At 39.1% G+C, this 23,514-nt stretch overlaps 1 protein-coding gene across 4 annotated transcripts in view; it reads right to left on the reverse strand.

Moving 5' to 3' along the window:
• Positions 1-22,941, reverse strand: part of znf609b (zinc finger protein 609b) — a 74,641-nt gene extending 51,700 nt beyond the window's left edge. For 2 of the 4 annotated variants that reach the window (XM_088413195.1, XM_088413192.1), the window contains exons 1-2: positions 22,407-22,941; positions 965-1,851 (exon numbers count right to left, since the gene is read on the reverse strand). In XM_088413195.1, coding sequence (XP_088269321.1) covers positions 965-1,723 — 759 coding nt within the window. In that variant the 5' untranslated portion in view covers positions 1,724-1,851; positions 22,407-22,941. Of the gene's footprint in view, positions 1-964; positions 1,852-13,844; positions 13,885-22,406 lie in introns of those variants that run through there. The other 2 variants (XM_088413193.1, XM_088413194.1) reach the window with 2 other exon arrangements.
• Positions 22,942-23,514: the final 573 nt, after the last annotated feature.

The following is a 23,514-nucleotide window of genomic DNA, read 5'->3' on the forward strand; positions in this document are numbered from 1 at the left end:
AAAAAGATTCCTGAAATGTCCTTGGACAACAAACAAACCGAGGGATGGTGTCCTGGATTTAAGTAATCAAATGGGCTTCCTTACACACCATCCCCCCCCTGCTAGGTTTAGAACAGCAGGAAAACGATGAAGCCAGGCGTGCTTTGCACAAACACCCTCCCCCACACACTGCTCCAAACAGGCAGAGCTGGGGCTTGTGGGATTAAGAAGGGAACACGATGACAGACAAAAACTGTCCTCAACGCCGCCCTGTTCTTCTGTCTTTTAAATTGCGAGAGCATGAAAAGGGTGCTTGGAGGCATACAATAGACACAGTGATAGATCAGCTCTCTGAGTGAACAAGATAAGTATGAGTGAATAACTACACAAATCATTACATTGTACTAATATAACAATGTGACAGTGTTCAAATCATGTTACCCAAAAAGGAAACAAGATGTGTTGGATTAACTTCTTGCACCATGTAGCGCTTGAATTTTAGAGGTAAAAGATTCTTATTGGCTCTGGGTGAAAAAGAGACTGCCAAGCTGCATTATGAGGACAATTTTAGACGCTGAAGGTAACATGATGGAAAATGGGAGAATTTTCACTCTGCAAATGGTATCATCTTCATCATGTGAGGCTGCCAGAACTTTGAACAGACCTCACAAGTACTCTTTCTAGAACACCACAATCCTTATTTATGCAGCCTACTTACACAATAATAATCTGGTTAAAAAGGAGCATGTTATTGCATCTCAATCCATTCAAATTGTATTGCTATGGTCATTTTAAGCTTTGTCGCATTTTTAAACGCAAACAGTATAAAGAAATCCTGTTACTACAAAGAAATTTCTCTAATAAGGGTCTGATGTAACTCCAAACCCGTCATCCGTCCTTTAACAAAGACCTTACAGTCTATCAAGCAAACCATGCGTCGTACTGATTGAAGTAATTAAAAAAAAAAAAAAAAAAAAGAACGTACCTTTTCATTTTTCACCTTCTTCAAAGTCTTGCATTCGGCATTACCGTTTTCAATCTCCTCTGGCTCAGTTTTTGTGGTTAACGGTGGTAATATCCCAACAGGTTCAAGAGCAATATTCCCAATTTGATTGGTTTCTACTAAGTCTGTTGATTGTGTGCCCTCGAAGGGTGTATTTCGACAGTTTCCCAGAGCAACTTGAACTTGAGACACAACCTCCTTCTCCACTGCGGCAATTGCCACAACCGCCGCTCCCTCTGTTTTGTCCTTTTTACTTTTGCCTGTAGCCCCTTCTTTGTCCTTTTTCCCACTCAGAACACCTCGGGAGGTTTTGCCCGCTTTTTCTATGTTCTTCCCAGTGGTCAAATTGTTGCCCGCAACCACTGCGCCCGCTGCCGTGCCAGTTGGCTCGCCTTGAGTCCGTCCTGTAGTCTCCTTTTTCGCACCATCTCCAGTTGAAGCTTTGCTATTATTATCTTTAGAGTTTTTACTGCGCTTGTATTTGGATTTGCTTTCCTTGCCTTGAGATCCAGACACTGGGCTAACAAACCTGATGTTGTCGGGCAACGCTGCTACTGCGCTGGGTGGTGCCGCCATGCCGTCCTTGGTACCAGACATCTCAAGCTTGTCCTTCTCTAAGTCAGCGTCAAGGTCAATAATCAGATTTCCAACACCGATATCCCATTCATCCCCGCTGTCGTAAGTGTCCACCGCATTAGAGTCCACACCTTTCCCGCCTGCAGTGCCACCACTTAGGGACATTTTAGTGCCAACGGCCCAGGATTGCCTCAGTGAGGTCCAACGCTATCTCGGACGGTTGGGACTCAGGGGCGGGGGTTAGAAAATCTTCACGGTCTAAATGTTCCTGTTCCATTTGGCCACATTTTGTTCTGAAAAGAAAAGACAGTTCGATATAGTCAATCATATATAATAATATAGACATCAATAATCTGGAAGCAAGCATTTCATTTGTTACAAGAGAAAATGTTTTCACATAAGCCAGTCATTCTGAGATAATCACTGTGCAAATCCCTATGATACTACCCACTGGTGTTACAGAAACCCTTTCTTCATAATCACTTCCCCCAGTTACCATGACAACTGTGGGAAATGTAGCCCAAATCCTGCTTTGACAGCCAAAGGTGGCCCCACTGCTCTGAATGACTGGCTGTATTTTCATAAGGCACTGCTGTTAGTGTCGCTACTGCGAAACTCCCACATTTTTTATGGAGACGTTCTTTTTCAACTCGAGATGACACTGGTGATCTCGTGTAACCCGGTTGGGGAAAAAAAAAAAAATACACAGCCATTTTTTCTAAGACCTAAATAGGTGTCTCAAATAAGCACTTAATGTTAAAATATCAGATAAAATAACTAAAGATCCATTCTGGCACATACCAAGTAGCAATGGGACATCGAAATTTAAAAAAAAAACAACAACAACAACACGTGGCACTATGAACATCAAATCTTTTCAATATTCAGTTTCTTCAGGGAATCTAAAGGTTATTTTTTGTACGTATCTTTCACAACCACTTGTAAATCCATGAGTGTGTACAGTGTTTAGTTTCAAAATACTAAAATAGGAACACTGATACCTAAACACCAGATGGTTATGATGCATCAGATAATCTGCTCAATTAAAATATATCCCATCTGTTGGTACTGAGACTTTTTAGATCCAGATCCTTAAGGTGCCAATAAATCTGGGTGAGTGTTTAGCCATGTTGTGTCTTGCAAAAAAACAAAAAAAAAACCAAACAAAACAAAAAACAAACAAAAAAAAAAACGGCTTTAGTCCTGGTGAATTCAGTCTTATAATAAAAACGCATAACTAAATTGAAGATTTTTAATGGACAGGAACCCAATTTACGATCGTACATTTTTGTTTTGATGTGAGAGTGTATTGTTCTAAAGTGTCATGAAAACGCATTTGCTTCAGTCCACATTTTTGATGCATGTTCAGGCAATTAAAACGGAAGTACATCAAGACAATTTTGATATATTACAATGCCTAGTCAAGTAAATACAAAATACAGATTAACATTATTGGTTCATTTATTGAGGTGAAACAAATCCAAATCTATCTGACCCGCTCTAAGACCAAACATATGGTGCAAAACAAATAGTACATACATAATGCCTTGATCTTAAGAAGTTCAAGAACAAAGAAAAACAAAAGTAATTCAAATCTATCGACTGAGGATTGAAGTTTGACATTTATGTAATGTTAAAAAAATAAATAAATCAAACCATCAGTTCATGGTCAAAAACATTTCAATATGACCAATGTATATAAGTTTGATGAGGAACCAGTAGGCAACAATACCACGGCGACGCAAAACTCAACACTTGTTATTGCTAATGCTTGTGTTCAGTTATTGCTTCCAAGCAATTTGATTCAACCAATTATTATAAAGTTCAGTGAGTAATCAGTCTCCCTCGCTCTTAATAAAAATAAAAATAGAAACCGCATTTAATATGTACTTCAACTGTCTTTGTGTGAAAATAAAATCGATTTTTTGGAAACATTTATTGGAAAATTATGCCCAAAAAACCTCAAACCAGAAAGAGGCACACTTTTATCCATATATATTGGTTGAGTTTCTGTTTTATCCATGTATACTGGATGAGTTCCTGTTTTCAACATAAAGACTTATTTTTCTTTTTGCACTTTAATCAATTACACCTTTGTTATTAAATTCAGACTACTCTTTATTGGATTCTCTTCTTCAAAGCATAATTTAAAGGAAATCACAAGCTGGAGAACCAACTATTTCAAAACCCCCAAACTTTTCTGAACTGTTGAAGAGATCACAGAAGGCTGGGTTTATCCTGCTAGAATTTTTAAAAGGGGGCCGTTTTCATTAGAGCATTTAATATGCTGTAAACGTCCTTCAGTTTCACTCTGTGACAAATGCTGCAGTGACATGGCTGGCTGACCAACATAACTACAACATAAATCAAATTGCACTTAAGATCAGGCAGAAAATAGGTGGGTGCGCACACCAGACACCAGAAGCAAAACCAAACGTATGCATTTAGTCAGAAAAGCTTGTCAAGTGCTTATGATGCATATGCTTTGGTTTTATGTAATTCATTTCAGGAGGCATCTAAATAATGAATGCAATAGATGACATACACATGTGGTGGTCTTTTCTTCTGTTAGCCTACAATCTTAACACAATCCCTGCAATTCCTCTTGTTTTTCTCATCCTTATGTATATGAACTGCTAGATGTAGAGCAACGCCGATTTTCTTTCCTTTTTTTTATTACAAAAAAAAAAAAAAAACAATCAAACATATAAGTTGTCTGTGTGTCTAGCTGACGGCTTTACACAATATCCCTCCCGTTAGTTCCTCTTTACACAGCAATTAGGTGGCTGTGGATAGTCACCCTCATAGCTCAGCAGTCGCAACTGCTCCAAAACTGCAAGGGAAGCTCGGTTTTCCCTAAATGCCACAAACCTCCTATCAGAAAAAAAGAGGTCAAATATGTAGTGCTATGTGTACATTTCAATGATTAAATATTAACTAGAAAAGCAAACATTTTTTGAGCAGAATCAGCTTCTTATCACAGGCAACTACAGTACAGTCTACAGTACTACGCTTCGATGTTGATACTACGTAGGGTTGTTCCACTGTGCAAAATAAGATGGTCATCGGATAAATGTCGGGCTCTTTCCTGCTCATTGGACACTGACCATGGACTTTTCAAAAAGACAATTGGTTCTTTTTGGCATAGTGAAAGCACCGTGTGATAAACTATCTCCCATTAGACACTGGGACGGTGATTCTTAACCTTGTTGGAAATACTGAAACCAACCAGTTTCATATGCCCAGTAACCAAACCATTTTTGAAGGAAAAAAAAAATAAAAAATCTAATTCAAGACATAGGTATATTTTATTTTACCGGTGCACAAAAAGAACTGCACTGAAGGGCCAAGCAGTCTAACGTAATCATTTGCAGCCAGTGATGGCCAAGTGGGGCGTGTCCACGAATTGACACCATGAGTCGTTCGTCTCTTGACCTACATAATGGAGACGCCGCTGAACATCCGAGACCGACTCACCGAAACACGTAGGTTTCGATCGAACCCGGGTTAACCACTGCACTAAGGGTGCCGCGATGCAGTACTGTATTGTTTGAGTAGAGGATGTCGGTCATGTGGCTACTGTTACTGATGATTTTTCTTTGTGTGAACAGTAGTGGTTTAACGGATCTTTGATCCATTATCTGTGCAGAGTAAGCGCCAAAGTTTGAGCCACATGTTGTTCAGTGGTTAAAAAAAAAAAAAAAAAAGTGTTCATGTGAAGCACATTGAACATCGGCAACTAGAAATGAGATGACGCTTGTGAGGCGGACGTGCTAGCCAGTAAGCCATTGTGCCCCCTCTTTCAACATATCATATTAAGAAATTAATAAAAGCATGTATGATCTTGTAGTTACTGTATCGGATTGATATCAGTATTATAAAAGAAAAACTTTTAGCGGGGAACCTCCATTAGAACCAGTAGAAAGCTGTTTTTTGTTGTTATTTAGTTTTTTTTTAAATTAAGAACTCCAAATTTCCCTGGTCTACATTAACAGCTATGATGGAACAGAGGCGGACAAAAATGAAATGACAAATTTGAACTTTCTAGGTAGTATCAGAGTCATAACAGATGCTGTAATGGCAGGACAGGAATTTGAAGTAGAAGTAATGTCCCACCTTTGTTGGATTTTGAGTAGAGGTGTCAAAATTAATCGATTACTGAACAAATAAATAATTATCAAATTAATCAACAACCGCAATTGAGTAATTGGAGTCATTATACTGTATATGAATAAATAAAAACATCCAAATCATAGAGATTATCATTTGTTTAATCACACGAGGTCATTTGCAAAGAGTAGTTTCTACTTTGGAAAACAATTACCTAAACCAGTAACTGAAACTGAAATCTGTACAATTTTGATAGATGATCTTATTTCTAGTTATTCAAGTGATTAATCCTCCGTTATGGCTCTGATGCAGCTATTTTGCATGATCTGCACAAAAGGGGTTATAGACTACCGCACACATCTGAATTCTGGTTGACTCTTCAGAGGAACACCAGTCAATAGCTGGTTTTGGAGGTAGAGAGATGCAGCTGTGCCTGTTCGACGATGAAAGCAGTTGTGGGTCTAATTTGTCCACTACCTCCACAAAGAGAAACTGTAACTATATCAGCAGCCATGCAAGGCCTTTTGAAAAAGCCCCCACAGAGAGAAATGTCCCAGTGAGATTCTCATTGAGTGAAAGGCATGCATGCGGGTTGCGCAACATCCACAGTGCTTGCCCTTTTCACAGATCCAGTTTCGCCGAGTTATCTATGACATGGGACAATGTGGGGTGAAATCTGCTTTGAACTTTAAAACTCATTTACTGAGCAGATGAGACCGTATCATCATTTGTCAGGCAGAATGACGAAGGGGAATTAGAAGACTATTTCCATTTCCTCCCTGTTTGGATGCAGCTCCACCAAAGCATTTTTGTTGCATTTAGGTGTCAACGCAACACTGGGAAAGATGTGTCTGGATTATGAGAAGAATAAATGGACATTACCCACTACCTACCATAACTAACTGAAATGATCAGGGTCTTTTTATTAGGCGTTTGCAAAGCTTGACGATATTTATTTTAGTCCAACATTACGGCACGTTTGCAAATGTGCACCTATGTTCTATCATGTGTATACATATAAACATGAGAAGGAGAGCAACATGTCAAAGAACAGTCACTGTTTGAAGTGGAAATGAAAACTTGCTTCACTAGTCAAGCAAAACCACAGCTCAGCTGGTGTCAACGTAAACAAAAAACAATGAAGCATAACTGAAGAATTCACAACCGGTAATTAAACCCAGGTGCGTAGATGCTGATAAACTGATGTATGGTACCCCTTCCCCAATAATGCAAAGGTGGGATTAGTTCAGAGTTTCGAACTGATAATTTTGTCGTGGTTTTCAAGACGCATCGTGGGGGATTAAGAGTTGCCATTTACTGCTGTTACGTGAATGCAGCACGCGCACTACGGCGTCACAGAGAGAACATACTTAGGAAGGATGCACTAAGCAAGCGAAAGCGTGAGAAAATACAAATACAATTCGCCGCTGGTTTCAGTGCATATCAGCGCAAAACCTACAAAACCTGGGCAAATATGTCAACACTAGTTACGTTATCCTGGGCTTCCGCGGACGTAAAGTAAACGAAAACACAACTCTTAGCGGTTAAGTAGAATGTACGACGGACACACAAGAATAAACGGGCAACACAACTCATGCAGCCGGTCATCTGTAATAGTGGGAAGCTATAAGCTAAGGTAAATTCTTGTTGTATTGTGATGTCTTTGCTGGCATTTTCTTTTGTATTTGGTGGGTGAGCACAAATTTGTAGGTTAATTAGTGATCCTAAACCCCAAACAGATCATTGTCCACCGTAGTGATATTTCTGCTGCGTGGAGTGGACAGCCCCTTCCTATTCCTTCTTTTATTTACGATTGGCATACAAACCATATTTTTCCGCTTTTTTACGTTCATATTTGCAATTACAAACCAGAAACTTGTGCCACGTGGCACAAACGCCTAACCCCTTTGTGCTCCCTTCTCCTTCTTTTATTTACAATTGGCAAACAAACCATCTATTTCCTTTTTTCCACTCGTTTTCATTTGCGATTGACAAAACTCGCTTGGCTGCACACAAGACATAAACTGACATCCAAAAAGTGATTTGAATAAGGTTGGATAAAGCTTTCCTCCTTTGCTTTCCGTAGCTAAAAGAAACGACGGCCTCCATCCTGAGAGGTGCTCCCCATGTAACATACATGTTTACTACACCTACGAATATATATAAAAATATATGTAGGTTGGATAGGACAAATTTATTTTCACCTTATTGAAATTTATAGTGGGTTTTCAAAATGAATAATAGTCTAAATATTGCATATTGTCACTTTAAAAACAGGACTGGCTTAAAACAAACAAACAAGATGTACGTACATGGGTGTGGGTACCTCAATATGCAATCAGCTCAAACGCTAGTTAGGAGTCAAGTTATACCGCAACACTCGTGGTAAAAATAAGACTTCAAAGTGCAGGCATTGCTCTGCATTTAAGGAACATGTTTTGATGAAGGTGATCCAACACTTGGCAAATAATTAAACAATTAAAAGTAGAAAGTTGTAAGATTGAGTAAAGTAATTCACTGCACTGAGGCCAAGTCTCAACAGATGTATTCTACCTAAAAAAAAAAAAAAAAAAGTGGGTCAGTTACACAACTTGACATAAATACTTTGGAGGACATTGATTGGTCCGAGACAGATTTTTAATATGGAAATCTAGACGGGAAAAACAGTCACCTTGGCTTGGGAAGATATTCTGATAACCTTGAGCAGAAATATCATGGTTTCAGGCATGTTGTTATAACATTTACCATGCTAAATTAAAATAAATATGTAAATAAAATTAAAACAAACCTTCAGCGAGCAAAACGGGTTTAGCTCACCAGTAAATGTATATGTGAATTATTTCGTATTAAACACATTCAATTTTAACTGAAACATGGGCACTTACTATAAAATATGTATAAAGGCATAACAATATTAAAAAAAAATAAAAAATCCACCCTCTCTCTCAAGTTCCAGCTTGAAAGACTGCTCGCCTCCCACCACAAGCGGTGTCTCATAAAACCTTCTGTGAAAGTTGCATGTTAGCCGTAGGAGCAAAATTGTATTAATACTAAAGCAAATGAACAATGTGATTGGCTGCAGCAGAGCAGGACTTACATTACATATGATGCACAATGAGAGCTACATTGCAGTTGCCTGTTAAGGCAGAGGAGGTGAGAAGGAAAACATTTACTTTCCGGTTTTGACAGATTTGGATGACTTTTAAAATCGCAATATCTTGCTAATGTGTTTGTCGGACCATGCCTACGGCCGCCATTAACGACAAACGACGAAGAGAGAGAAAAGAATGAATAAGCTTTTGCACAAAGTCAAGTTTCATCGACAGATTATTTTGTTCCATAATTCATGGAGAAAAATCGCTGTCAAAAACACATACTGTATGCGTGTTTGACCATTCGTATCTTAAAAATTATAGCTTGTGACTACGACTCTAAATTGTGTGTTTTTGAATTGTTTTGGTGTGAACATGAACAAATAGTGTCTCCATTTTTTTTATTTTTGCCTGACTACAATTCAAAAACCACTGGGTGCTGTCTGATGAATTCCACGTCATCGTTCGTGTGCCCATCATAATCAAGCATTTTTTAAAGGAAAGAGTTCTTTCAAATCAACTACAGTGTTTGTTTCTACCAGGAGATGTAACTAGCCTTTACAGGAGCTTCTGAAAATGAAGCCATTTTGCCATCTACCGCAAAAAACTAGATCACTAGATCACTGTATACAGTACTGGGCCGATGTGTCTTAGAATATCAGATGGACTAATTGTTCAAGTCTTGATATTTACACATCGTTGGTCAGGGAGAAAAACATTTATGTTGCGATCATTTTTTGCTGTTACAAAATCTATAATATTGGTCCCTTCACATCTGGATGTTGTTTATTTTTATATTTACTTAAATAACTACAAATACTTGACCAATCTAAAACGGATGAACAAACATGACATGTTTTGGAAGTAAGACAATCACGCCTGACACGAACACCGATGATTTATGCGCAAATAACATGTACCTTGCTGCAAAATACAACCGCTTGTTACACATTTACATGTGAAATATGGTGTTTTTTTTTTTCATGCTTCTAGATGTTACTGGACATAGTGAGTATTGCACTCAAGTGTAATGTAAATATAAATAGTGAATCAGAATCATAGTATCTGCCAGTATCATCAAAATTGCTTCTTTTCCTGAATATATTGAGTGCCCTATCTTATATCGGACTGTAATACAGTTTGTGTAATTCGGTGAAAATAAAGTTTTGACACTAACTGCCTTTAGCTAATGAATAATTCCTGATTCATAGAACAAATGTATGATATAGAGAAAGAATGTTGATGATCTCCAGTTTCAATTGGCAGTGCTGTATGCACAACACAATGAGCAAAACATACCTGCCCTGTAGTACAAGAAATTCATTTCTTTAAACAGAAATGCGAGCAGGCTATACATGACATGTTATGGTTATGCGAACAATGGTTGGTAAGTAATCATGGGCTGCATGAAAATACTGTAATTATTAAGCTGTACAAAAACCGCAAGTGAGAACACGGCTTTGAAATGAAAAAAGTCGTCTGCTTGGCCCCATGGAATCTGACAGAATTGATTTGTTGCAGGTTGGAGGTTGGCGTGTTTAGTCAGTGTCTGAGCCTCTGTGACATATCAGCTGGTAAACAGGACTACTGCACAGCTTCATCACTCACTTTTGCTGACAGGTTACTTTTATTAACGCTCCATTTAGCACAGGAAAAAAATCCACATTGTAGCAAAATTGAGAGGTGAAGATGTAAATGGTCTTTTAGCACAGCATACTGATGGTGTAGTGAGGATAATGAATACCCTGCTTGGTAGACACACTCTGGCGTAAATAAATGGACACAATCAAATTTCCTTACTTACATTACAAAAACACCTCGATCAATAGGAGTCTGCCTCATAAATATATGTAAATATTAAACTCTGGAGCAGTAGAGAGAATAAAAAAAACAACAACAACAAAAAAAAAACATTTTTTGTCCATCATGTTTATAGCCCAAGTGACCACACACAACTGTGCCAAAACCAAGCTCTGCAACTTAAGTTGTCTGGGCCCACAGAAAGCAAGGAAAAACAACAACATTCATGCTGCAATCTAGAGTACTTAGACTGTCAAACACTATTAATGATTGGCACAAATAAAATAACATTTGTAAGCAGCATTAAAAAAAAACCTTACGTCATATCTGTTTGATATAGTGCTCAAAATGTCAAACAAGTTGCTAATCTTCATTTGGACATAGTGCAAAGCAATGTGGTGCTTTCGCAGTGAGCTATTGAGCTAACATTTACATCTAGAGTGGGGAGCTGCTGCAGTCGACAACCCTCGGTCAAAGCAAAATGGTCACAGACCATGAGAGAGGAAAGTCAGTAGTGAATAGACACTGGAAGAAAATACAGCCGCTACAGCTCAGCGCAGGATAAATTAATAACTCCTCGTGTGCAATGACACGCTATTGTGGTTTAGTAAACAACATACGAATGAAAATGCACATCTGGACTGTATCCTCACATTTGTAGATTCGTCCAACTGCGGTGACAGACAGAGTCTGGCTCACTCGGCTTAGACTTGCAGTTCTCATTATCGCCTTTCACCGAGGCAGGAAAGAGTCAAATGAAGCAGACGCGTATTTACTGGGCAGAAACTCACGGGGATGGGACGAGATCATGCTTAAGTAATACACGGGAGAATATGCTGCCTGTCAATCGACTGCAATATAGTAAAACAGCCAAATGTCGTGCAAAGGCCAGTGTTGACGGTCTACTTGATAATCCCCTGCTCCCAAAGAATGAGCATCTGCTGATGGAAACAACACTGTGCTCCGACATTCTGTTCAATTGTCAATTCAGGGTGCTGAATAAAACTACAAAAAGGTGATGACTCATGACAGTTTTTTTTCTGAATGACATCATTTGTTCGCATTTTTTTTTTTTTTTTTTTGGAACCATACAGTGTGATGTCCGGCAGTCGACCAACACTACTTGGCGGCCGACCAGGGTCGACGCATTAAGCACTCCTCATGAGACACACTTATGGCATGTTGTGTTGTTATATTGCTGTGCATCAAATAACCAAACATTGGAATAGAAGATTTTTTATTTTTTTTTTAATCGTAATAGCCGCATTACTGAAGGCCCTGTTTCATGTCAGAAATCCTTCTATTCATGCACTTACATGATCGCATGACACAACTACTGCTCTTCTGACAGTGGATGCACAGCATCAATTTAACATGCAGCCTTCACAAGCACACATGTCTTATTTTCACATGAAACATGTTTTTTTCCGCCGATCAATCATCAGACCATGTCCACCGAAAATGTAACCTGTGACTTCCTGCACATCAGTGACATTAGGCAGGCTGTGTCATTTAAACGACCATTCACAGTTTAGCTTTTCTGTTAGTATGTATGTAAGAAACAAAGTGCTGAATGCAAACTCACTTTCAGGTCTCGCCTTATACTGTATATTGGTCTCAGTTCTGACATTTGTGGCAATTGTAGATTTTTGTTTCCTATTATTTGTATTTATTATTGATTGTCCACTGTGTTTGTTATTGCATGACTGATTTCACCCCATGTAAAGTATTATGTATGCAGCAATGGCTATTTGATCATTGAGTGGTTCCCCATCGCATTTATTATTTAGAAGGGATCTTTTTTGCCACTCTTTTCAACTGTTAACAACGGACATTATTCGTCTCTTTAATGACGTATACATCAGATACTAATGACCTGCGTACCATTTTTACAATCCCATTGGACACATACACAGAAGGCAAAGATTGTTTTTGAAAATATCCGCACTCTATTGTCTTTCAAAAATATTTAAACTGACTTGCATTGCGCACAAAAACGATAACAGTAATTGTATTACATATACAGTCAATTCCTGGTATTTGTGGAAGATTAGCCAAAATAGCCAGAACATAATTAAAACTTAACATCATCCCAAAAATGCAAATTAAAATTCAAAATGAGGTAAAAAATGCAACAAAAATGTGGACATTTTTGGTAAAGACTTGTTATAGAATATCCCTACAGTGAATGTTTTCTGTGATGTTTTAAATCCATTCTCATCTAAATACCCCTGCAGAGTCAGGCCTCTCGTGACAAAAACATAACAGGCCACCGCTGAGTGACTAATAAACTGCTCCACTGTTTGCACCACTGACGGTTGATGTGTTTCCATGTAAATGTCCAACTAGAGAGGGTGCACAGAAAACCATTAACCTCCAATAACTGCCTGACTTTCTCCCAGCAGCAGCTCAACATGAGGCAGACTCAACTAGAGATCCCCTTGCAAACGTATCAAATCAGACGACTTGATCTGTCTATGATCTACTCAGCTGTCAATGCTGCTTTTACTGCAGCACTCGAATAGTAGAACACAAATTTTATTTAGCTTAGCTATGTACAAGGATGTTGTCACAGTACTGGTATACATTCAAGACTTTCACTATAGCAAGAAATCTGAGTATTGGGACTAACAGCTACTGAGGAATGTAGCTTCCTATATTGATATCCAAAATTAGGGATGGCAAAGTACAAATCAAAGTATGGGTATTGGGCCAATGCCTGGCCTTATTTCAAGGTATCAGGACTGGCCACGGCTCCCCGTTTTGCTATCGAGAACAAGATATTAAGATAAAATTGCATTATTTTCATGCAAACTTAAGAAAGAACTGCTATATTTGAATGTATAGGCATTTCTTCAAAATTAGATGTCTTTGTTTTTGGGAGAAATTTTATACATCAAAAGTACAACTGGTATTGGTACATGATATCAGTGTTGGTGATTACTCCTACTGGTATCGGTCTGAAAAAAAGTGGTATTGAACATCTTTGTAAAAAAGAGCAAAAATGAAGCTAGAGATTGCATGGAAAAAGAAGTATGATGGATTAATTCGGAAGGATCACTCTCATTTCCTTTAACACATAATCATAACCGTGCATTCAGTCAACACCACCTATGTTAAAAGAAAATAGTTTACATACATACGTGCCATACGTTCTACTGACAAGATTTAGCTCTCTCAAGGGTGATTTTGCGGAATTTCATGGTGTGTCTGCTTTTGAATTCAATTTAGTAAACACTGTATGTTGAGCAAAGTACAAGGTTTCTAAAAGGTAGGTCACATACCGTGCCACAGTAAAAGGTTTTCACTGCTATCTTAGAAAATAAAACAACATCAGTGAAAAAAACAAAACAAAAGCTACTGGTTCCTGTCAATGAACAATGATTATTAGCTTGGTAGTGACAGCGTTCTTCAGATATTACTTTGGGGTCACTAAGAAGGCACATTGCTTTAGTCTTTAAAGGTGATTGTATCTGTAGTGTTTACGCAAGCATTACGGAAACATTGTGCTACTTGAGCATTACAAGGTGCAAAATGTGTGTGTGTGTGTGTGTATGGGGGCGTCGCTTATTCTAAAAAAGGTTTTCCCTCGCTCATACAGATTTACGTAACAGAATACATGAAAGAAAACCAACCTTTTATGCTTTTTTTTTCATAACATCTGAACAATAAAAGAATGTTGTCACGTGTATACAATTACATGTACTTGCCAAAACCTTCCTGATGTTCCTTTAGCATTTCTGTAGGCTTTTAGCAAACCTATCTTACTTTTCTTCCTTGCTTTGTCATAGATTTGAAATTTAATCACTGAGAAGTGTAGACAAATGCATCACTCTCCTATTATGCTTTTTTCCCCCTAACTGATACAATTCGCTTTAAAGCCTTTTATGGGCTTTAAAGATGATGTTTTTGGTTGGATGATGCAACAATGTAATTTACACAAGAAAACAAAAGAACACCGTAATTTAATTTGGAAAGAAGAAACAAGTTAAGCTATAAGTAGGAAAATGCTGTACACTGTATACTATAACATTTTGATTGACATTGAAATACCAATGTGTGGCTAGGTGGAAGACTGGAGTTTGCAGGTTCTCCCCATGCCTGCAAGGGCTCTCTCGGGGCACTCCAGCTTCCTCCCACATTCCAAAAACATGCATGGTAGGTGTATTGGACTCTCTAAATTGTTCTTAGGCGAGATTGGGTGTCTGCATGGTTGTTCGTCACTGTATGCCCTGCAATTGGCTGCCAAGCAATTCAGAGTTTCCCCTGCCTACTGCCCGAAGACGTCTGGGATAGGCACCAGAACGCCAGCTACCCTAGTGAGGATAATTGGCTATAGAGAGTGAGTGAATGAATGAATGAATGAATGAATGAATGCATGGATGGATGGATGCAATACCAAGTAAAATATTTTATTGAAGATTTTGAAAATCGAGTGTCCAAAAAGATTCACAGAAAAAAAGGATTCTCATTTACAGCAATTCATAATTAATAATAATAAAAAAAAAATTTCTCAAGATTTTACGAATATACAAAAAACTACATAAAACAAATCTACTTTCTGTCAGCATTCATGTCATTATGACTGACGCACACTACCAAGGAAAAGGGCAACAAACGTCACGTCATACTTCAGTGGCGTACTGTGAAGCCAAACTTTAAATCAACGCACCAAATAGCCGCAATAGCCGGCGTACACTTTTGTGTGGCAGCCAGCTTTACTGGGCTGTGAGTGCTTAGCTTGACATCGCATTAGCTATGTGATGTGACATCGACACATCACCTTTTAATTCAATTGCTGATTAAGGATTCTAAGAACCACTAGTCAGTTACACTGTCATTATACAATAGGACACAGGACTCCAGGGTCTGCTAGCCGCTAACTACTTGGTGCATTGATATGCAATGCAATGCAATGCAAAAAAAAACAACAACAAAAAACTTCTATTGATTATAGAATCAGAGGCACAATTTTTCTGCCTCAGCTGACCGGGTAAATGGCTTACCGAACTTGTCAGGCGCCAACAGATTCTTTGGATTAAAGCATAACTGGTCAAGTACCCAACCGCAGTGCAACTTGTTCTGTCATAAACTATCAATGGCACAAAGGTCAGCGTAAAACAACAAAGTATGCCTGCAGCAGCTCTACAAAACCGTCACTATCGTTACTGATTATATCTGTTAGAGCAAATGCTTAACAATTTCCTTGTTGACCGAATACCTTCATGTCAGGAGGGATAGGGGTTGAGATAAAGGTTAGCCTGTTTTTTGTGTGTGTGTGTGTGTGTGTGTGTGTGTGTGTATGACAGTCATTATTTCAACTACTGTATATAAATGTCGCTCTATTATGTTGCTAGACTAATTGGAAAAGGAACCGGGCATATGATAATTGTGTTACGCAGCCAGAGAGCTGCCTTTGATTTAATTATGAGAACAAACAATTGAGTTGAAGACCAAATCTAATTCAAAATATGTTTAAACATCAACTTCTTTAAACACGTTTACTCGATCCATTTTAAAGAAAAACATGACATTAATTTATCAGAATACTTTTGATGAGATCATTTAAAACGTACAAGTGAACGCTTTTGTTATATTACTGAAAATAATGGGTGGAAAAAGGGGGCTTCAAAATAGCACAACATTTGAACTTTGACTTCTGACATTTTAGGCCTATACTAATAGGTGGAAAATATCTCTTAAGTTGTAGAATAAAGAGCAACTGAAGCGAGAGCAATTAACAGTCGTGCTGCTTTTGAATGGACGAACGAAAGCAGCACTCAACAATATTTTGTCAAATATATGAAAGTAATTCAACACTGAATCTTTTTACAAGTGCAAGTAAAACAAATCATTGAGAGGCTGGCACTAAATCGGACATTTTATATGGGTCCAGACTGTCCCACGGTACAAAAGCTAATAACATATTCATGGCTTGTGTGGGGGAGCATTGTGTTTAACCTGGGCACATATCCTCGGAAAAGTTGGATCACACGGCCTCGCAAAAAAGCAACAATACAACAAGCTTTCAAGCTGTGCAATTAAATGCAGGAATTTAATGGTGGCTAACGACAACACCAAGCAATGCACTAGAAACTACTTTACTCTACAGCATAGTTTGTAAGCAATAACACCGTTTTACAATTCCAATATTTACGTTATGTACCTCATACAATCTGTTATCATTTATTGATAATGGCTCTTTTGTGCTCGACTAAATCGTGAACTTTGGGGGGAAAGGGTGGGCTTTTATTTGAGGATTTCTTAAGTTTGGCCTTTCACATCAAATTCACAAAATAAAAGAAAATGCCTTCAATGCACGTGTTCAAATCTCATTCACCTTTACCAGTGCAAAAAGTCAACAAATTCCAAACAAAACCAGTTTCTCCACACTCACAAATGATGTGGTCGAACAACGAACACAGGGCTTGAATTCATTACAAACACGGCCTGATAAATATGACTGAACCGCTCAACACAACAGGAAATGCGTAATGTTGTAACATTTTAGTATTTCATCAAGAGTACACCATGCCCCTTAAGAACCTCAGCTAAGATTGTTTTTGTTGTCAGAGAATGCAAGAACTAATTCAAATTCACGTCATATCTTCCAAGTAAATCAAACCGTTCCATTTCTCTCCCTAAATATACCAAAAACTATGCATGTAGCTCCGATGCAACCATATCCGATGCACTGCAGGTTCATACTGGCCACAATATTAACCAAAATGAATACTGCAATGGTAACATGCCATTGCATTCCAAATGTTTCAGTTGCCGCAGTAAACTCTAAAGGTGAAGCCATTTAAGTGCAGTGACCTAAGTGTCATATTGAAGAAGACAGTCTGAGATGAGCTGTGTGTAATGGCCCATTATCCTGCTGACAGTACAGGCAGGTACAGTCAGAGGTTCACTCTGGTCATAAAGGACACTTTCATCAGCCATTGTGAAAGGATACTGATGTTTTTACAATCTTCCATTTGCAAATTTTATCCCAGGTTCACAGTAGTTGCTGCAACTGCGGTGTAAACATATAAGACATGGTGTTAAGATTGTTCCACATATAATGAGTGTTAATTACAATTTCGGTTTCATGACTTTAACCCCTGTCTTGTTTGAGGAATTACAGACCACACACGATGGCACCGTTTTTTTTTTTTTTTTTTTCTGTTTTGGAAGCGAGCCCCCTGTAAACCCAAGAGGTGCGTGATAATTCCATCAGATCAGCACTTCCTGAAATAGTGAAACCAGGCCATCTGGCAACAACAACCATGTCACATTCTAAGTCACTTAAATCATCGTTCTCCTCCTTTCTTATGGTTGACTTGAACTTCGGGAGATGCTTTGACCGTGTCTAAAAGTCTTCAACTAAGTGTTCGGATTAAGCACTTTAACAGATGTAGGGCCTATCCAAATGCTACAAAGGGCTATAGGCATTATCAAAACTCAGCAGCTAATGTATAATCCATTCAGAAAGCGCATGGCTGCTGTAGTCTTTCTGTCTTTTGCCCACCCCTCACAATTTGTGGAAAATATATCTAAACCCTGGGGAAACGTCACATTACAGTGTGAACTGCAAACCTGTGCCGTCTTCTCTCTCAATGTCCAATAATGTTTTCCGGACACTTGGTCCCAGTACACACTGGTTTATTTAGCAATTATTAGGTGTATTTTGCAATTATTTTCAAAAGTTATTCATTTGTTTACAACACTAACATTTCCACGTTTATTTTATATTTCACATCATTCAGAACTGGAGTCTCAAATTAAATGATGAATTATTGAATAAGTGATTTCAAGCACCTTGTATCACATCAAATTCTTGAGTACAAGTGTCCAAAGTCGCTTTCAATAATCAAACAGGGTGTTTTGAGCAAATTGCACTTTGCAATTTTCCCACATTGTCAATTAAGCCAAACAAAATGGTGGAATACGTAACAGGGCTTTCACAGATGTAAAATCTTCACGTTTTTATTAATATGACTGTAACGTTACAAAGCTGACCAAGCAGATCAAAATTGCAGGACTGCAAAAATGACAAATAGTGACGGTTCTGCTAAAGTACTATATAATTACAAGTCCAATAGCTTACTGTAACCTCACAATGAAACATCTACGGCCAAAAATGAGAAAATAGAATTGGCCAAGGCCAGAAACAATGTAGAATGCATCAATAGTTTATAGTCCAAGTGTACTCTGAGATCAAATCATAAAAAGCTGATTATAGAAAGTCCACAAACTGACCCTTCAGTCTGACTTTTACACACAAGTTAACAACGGTGTCATAAAGCTGTTCACGGCACATTAACTCGGATAGCTTTTTGGGGGTTCTGTAACAGAGGTAAAATTGTTTTGTGCTCTTGAATAAGCTACGATCGTTCAGGACCTCACAACAACTTAAGAGTTTGTTTATAACTCGTGCTGCGATCATATTCTTTGTTGAATGTGTCACTTTACCATGATGTCACACATATACAAGTACACAGGCATGGATAAAATTCTTGGCAGCCCACTGTTAATCAAAGAAAAACCCACAGGGTCGCAGAAATAAACTTGACAAAAGTAACAATTGGAACAAAAAATAAAATGAACAAATAAAATTCTACACTGCTTCTTAATTTTGGGCTATATGCATAAAGAGTGCAGGTGCACAAAAATGTTACATATGCACTTTTCCACACCCACGTTCAGATGTATCAAGAGTGAATTGACCGTGGGAATGTGCGGTGCTCCATGCCAAGTAGTCGGTTGGCATACGCATGTTGTTATTGCTTTAGAGCCATTGGTGAATAAAAGATATGATGCTGGGTAGTGGCGGGTGCAGTGGCAGGCAAACCACAGGAAAAGTCCGGGGTGATACGTTTTTCCGTCGATAGGTGGGCAGGAAGGGCGTTTTTACTTTTTCGGCGTCAACCCAATTCGAGGATCAAAGCCACACTGCCACCACGTCTGTTTTGGGAAGCCTAAAGCACCAACCACTGAGCTAAAATCCTGAGCAGCAATTTCAGCTCAGCAATCCTATTTAACAAGTGTAAACCCCCACAATCACCGATACGACTAACAGTTTTTCAGGCCTCATTAAAACTTATCAGCGCCGACTTTGTGAAGTTCCCGTTTTTTTTTTTTTTTTGAGGGGGGGGGGGGGGGTATGGCTTGAGCTGGTTTTCTGATTATGCAGAGTGAAATTTCCCATAAACAAGCCCTATTTATATTCGTTGGTATATTGATATTGGGGTAGAGAAGGAAGGTTCAATACGCCAATATTTCCAAATTATTTGAAATGTACATGTTCTGGGATTTGTGCGTATGCAGATTCATTTGTGTGGATTTTTGTGTGTGTGTGTGTGTGTGTGTGTGTGTGTGTAGGTGTGACATCTTTGGCCACACGCTCCATTTTAGCATGAAGGCCACGCAAGTCTGCACGAGGCCCATGGACAAAAATTATGGCACCGATAACATTTTGCTGCGCTACCTATTAGGCAATTGCCACAATCAAAAAAAAAAAATAATTGTACAGCTCTCATTGGATTATTTGACACACACTTTTTAACCAAAACATTATTTGTCTCTAGTTTGAAAGGTGTTTTTTCAGATACTTATTTGAGCTCCTTTTTCAAATGGTCATTGCTTTTTTTTAAATATAGTTCATAGAAAGCCACTTAAGAATAGTCCAATGTTTTACATTTAGCCATTGTAGGATGTTTTTAGCAGTTTGTTTTTGGCATGTTATCGTCTTGCAAAATCCATGACCTGCAACTGAGACTGAGCAAGACATTTCCCTCCATTTTTCTGTAAAGAACTTTCTTTATGTTGAGGTCGTATTAAACCTTACACAGATTCAATACACCAAGTACCAAATTCTGCAAAGTAGTTCTACAACATAACAGAGCGACAGCTAGTTTTTTTTTTTTTTTTTAAGGTCTTCTCTTAGTAGGGTAATTTTTTTGCATTTGTGAAAATCGAGCTTAAGTGCCAAAAATCGGCAATCGAATAGAACTGGCAGTGCCATTCTGGTCGTCCTAGGAGCATTCAGATTTTAAAAGGTAGGTGCTACATTTTGAAAAGTAGCCTCTCTCTGCGACAATTAGTGCCCGCTTGCTGCTTCTCTAGCTTGGCCCTGCCAGACGCTGTGTATTTTTCTTTCATTAACAGAGGGGTATCAACAATTTTGTCCACATGCATATGCAGCTAACACGGTAATTAGCATTCAGTCTTAAGCAGAACTGCAAGTCATACCGGGGAATGTTCTAAAAAACATGGCAAAGTGTATCAAGAAGAATAGCGTCCCTTGGTAGCAAAAGTGCATTAGCTATTTTTGTAAGAATGCTGGAAAGGCAGGACAGATGTGTTATTTGCTTCTTCTGTCCTGTTGTGGTACAAGTAAATAGTATATGGGTTACACCAGACTGGGCCCATCGCATATTGAATTATCGTGATTGTGGGATACCGTGTCCGTGTTAAAGCAGACACAGTTACGGCAATATCCTGCTTTAGTGGCTTCTGAGTAATAGGCAACAATAGATAAATGGTTTGACCCTGTTTTAAAGAGGTGACTCAAACCAAAAAGCTTTCAGTGCCATTTCTGAATAGCAGAATAATAATTCATTATAATAAAAATGCTATAAATATCCCGAAGGTAAGTGGGCTTGGCCTAACTTTGTGCTACACCTCTGGTCATTATAGTTTAGAAAGATGAAAAAAGCATCCTTGCATTTTAGGCACGAAAAACTGTTTACATGTGATTAGTGCTTAATTCAAAAGTGGGAAGCACCAAATGCAAAGTCCTTTCAATGATTAAGGGAAACCATTACCACAGAACTATTGTGGTAGGATTAGGTTTTGGCAGGCATTTCTATTGCAAACGGAAGATGACAAAAAACTTGATTGACCAAACACATTACAAACCGGTTATGTGACCACAACAGACGTTTTACAAATAGTCCTGCCTCAGAAAGGCTTTAGACAGAGGCCACGCCCCCACATTTCAACTAAAAGTATTTCCTGGAGTCCAGATTATGTGACATGGACAACCTTATGTTGACTACTCGACAAGAAAAGGTGTTTGGCGGGCACGTAAACCTCGAGATGATTAGCTGCTGAGAAAGCACACAAAATTACCAACTACCCACATGACACAGGAGCAGCCATATTTGTTTAACTGATGATTGTGTGCTTGGAGTAAAGCAGACAAGTTATAAACAAACCGTCTGCCACAGCAAACCCGCCTGCAGGCAATCTGCTTTGGCTGGAAAGCTGGTAACCATGGTGTTATCTTTATCTCCTAAGAGCGCTACTCAAGATTTACTTCCAAACTGAAACACTGCACCTACTCTTGTTGACAGCAACATAATCAAATGGTAAATACCCTCAACGGCGACACGGTTCACAATGTTTTACCGTTTGGCGTATTCGTGAGAACTACCCCCGGAGGACCCCTCGGGGCACACGGTACACTCAATGTAAAAGTTGCACGAGTTCCTTAAACACTTACTGTAAATCGAGCACGACTTAGGGTACTTTGTTTGAAAATCCTCAACCCTAATCGTTTCCATTCTAGCGACGTGCTTTTCTTGGGCAAATCATTTCAGACTTTCGATATAGTTCTTCAAGTGCGCGACTTATGTGAGCGTGAATATCTTTCATAGTTTGAGGCACACGGGGTGTTGAGCTGGCTGCGATAATAAGCTCATCCGACGAGTAGACTGAAACAATGAGCTCACCCTGGGCTACATTAGCTTCCTCTCTGCGGCATGCTGTGTTGGCTATTTACTCCCGAGCTAGCCAAGCTTGGGCTAACGAGAAACAGCCAGCGAATCAGAGAAACAATAAAGAAAGGAGAAACTTACTGACTTAGCTAATCATTATTATTCCGGGTCCTCGTTTTTCCATGTTGACGGCCACTCCGATTAAAAAAAAAAAAAGAAAGAAAAAAGTACAAGTCAAGAGTAACGGGATTTGAATTGCACTAAAAGCTGAAGAAAGATGAAGCGGGCGGCAGCAGCAGCGGCGGCGGCGCAATCCCCAAAGACATCCAGCGCAGGAGAGGACGGGAGGCCAGCGATTCACTGGACTTGTGCCATCTCAAGTGGAGATAACGTTCGCGTCAACAACGAAGACGACCGAGCCCGGGGGGGGAGGAGGAGCACATGATCTCCTTGCAGCCGGTAGACCAACAGCAAGCCCGCTCCTCGCCTGCGATCCTCGGCCAAAGTAATCCCACAGCGAATAGCTTTCCACTAAGGTTAATTCCTGCGTATTCGCCGTTGAAGCAGAGCAACGTCTCTTCGTGTGGGAACTGATACAATGTAGCCGAGCAGCGGCAGCAGCAACGGAGTCGGTAGAAGGAGCCGTCTGGAACACCTGGAGAAAAACTCCACACGGATTGAACCGCGAGAACACCCGGAAATGGATCTTTGAAGGAGGAGGACTAAACAGACCTCATTGTACTTACAGTGGTGGTCCCCTCCAAAAGAATTGGAATGGCGCGGTCGAGTACTGTACTTTATTTTTAAAGTATACTTTCAGATCAAAAGACGAATGAGACAAAAGGTTTGAATTCCAGTTTTTATTTCATGGTATTTACATCTAGACGTGTTAAACAACTCTGGGCAGAGCACCTGTTTTCCAAGCCGTACACTTTTTTTTTTTTTTTTAAGTGAGCAAATGTATGGGAACGGACCAGATTAAATTCAGGTGAATAACATTTCATATTTAGTGGCATAACCCTTACCCGCAAGACTGTAGTTGCATCAAATCTGCAACCCACTGACTTCGCCAGTTGGATTCTTCATTGAAAGCCATTTCCAGACCATTACTGCAGCCTATGCATGCTCTACTAGGTCAAGGTCTGGGGATCTACTTATCCAGTGTTGTGGGTTATTGTCTTACTGCTAGAGATGCCCCAATCACATTTTTTAAAGTATCCAACGGTATTGAGTTTCCACCTGATATTCA

This window comes from Hippichthys cyanospilos, chromosome 4, assembly GCF_059441005.1.
Source record: "Hippichthys cyanospilos isolate Australia breed blue-spotted pipefish chromosome 4, RoL_Hcya_1.0, whole genome shotgun sequence".
NCBI classification, from domain to species: Eukaryota; Metazoa; Chordata; class Actinopteri; order Syngnathiformes; family Syngnathidae; genus Hippichthys; species Hippichthys cyanospilos.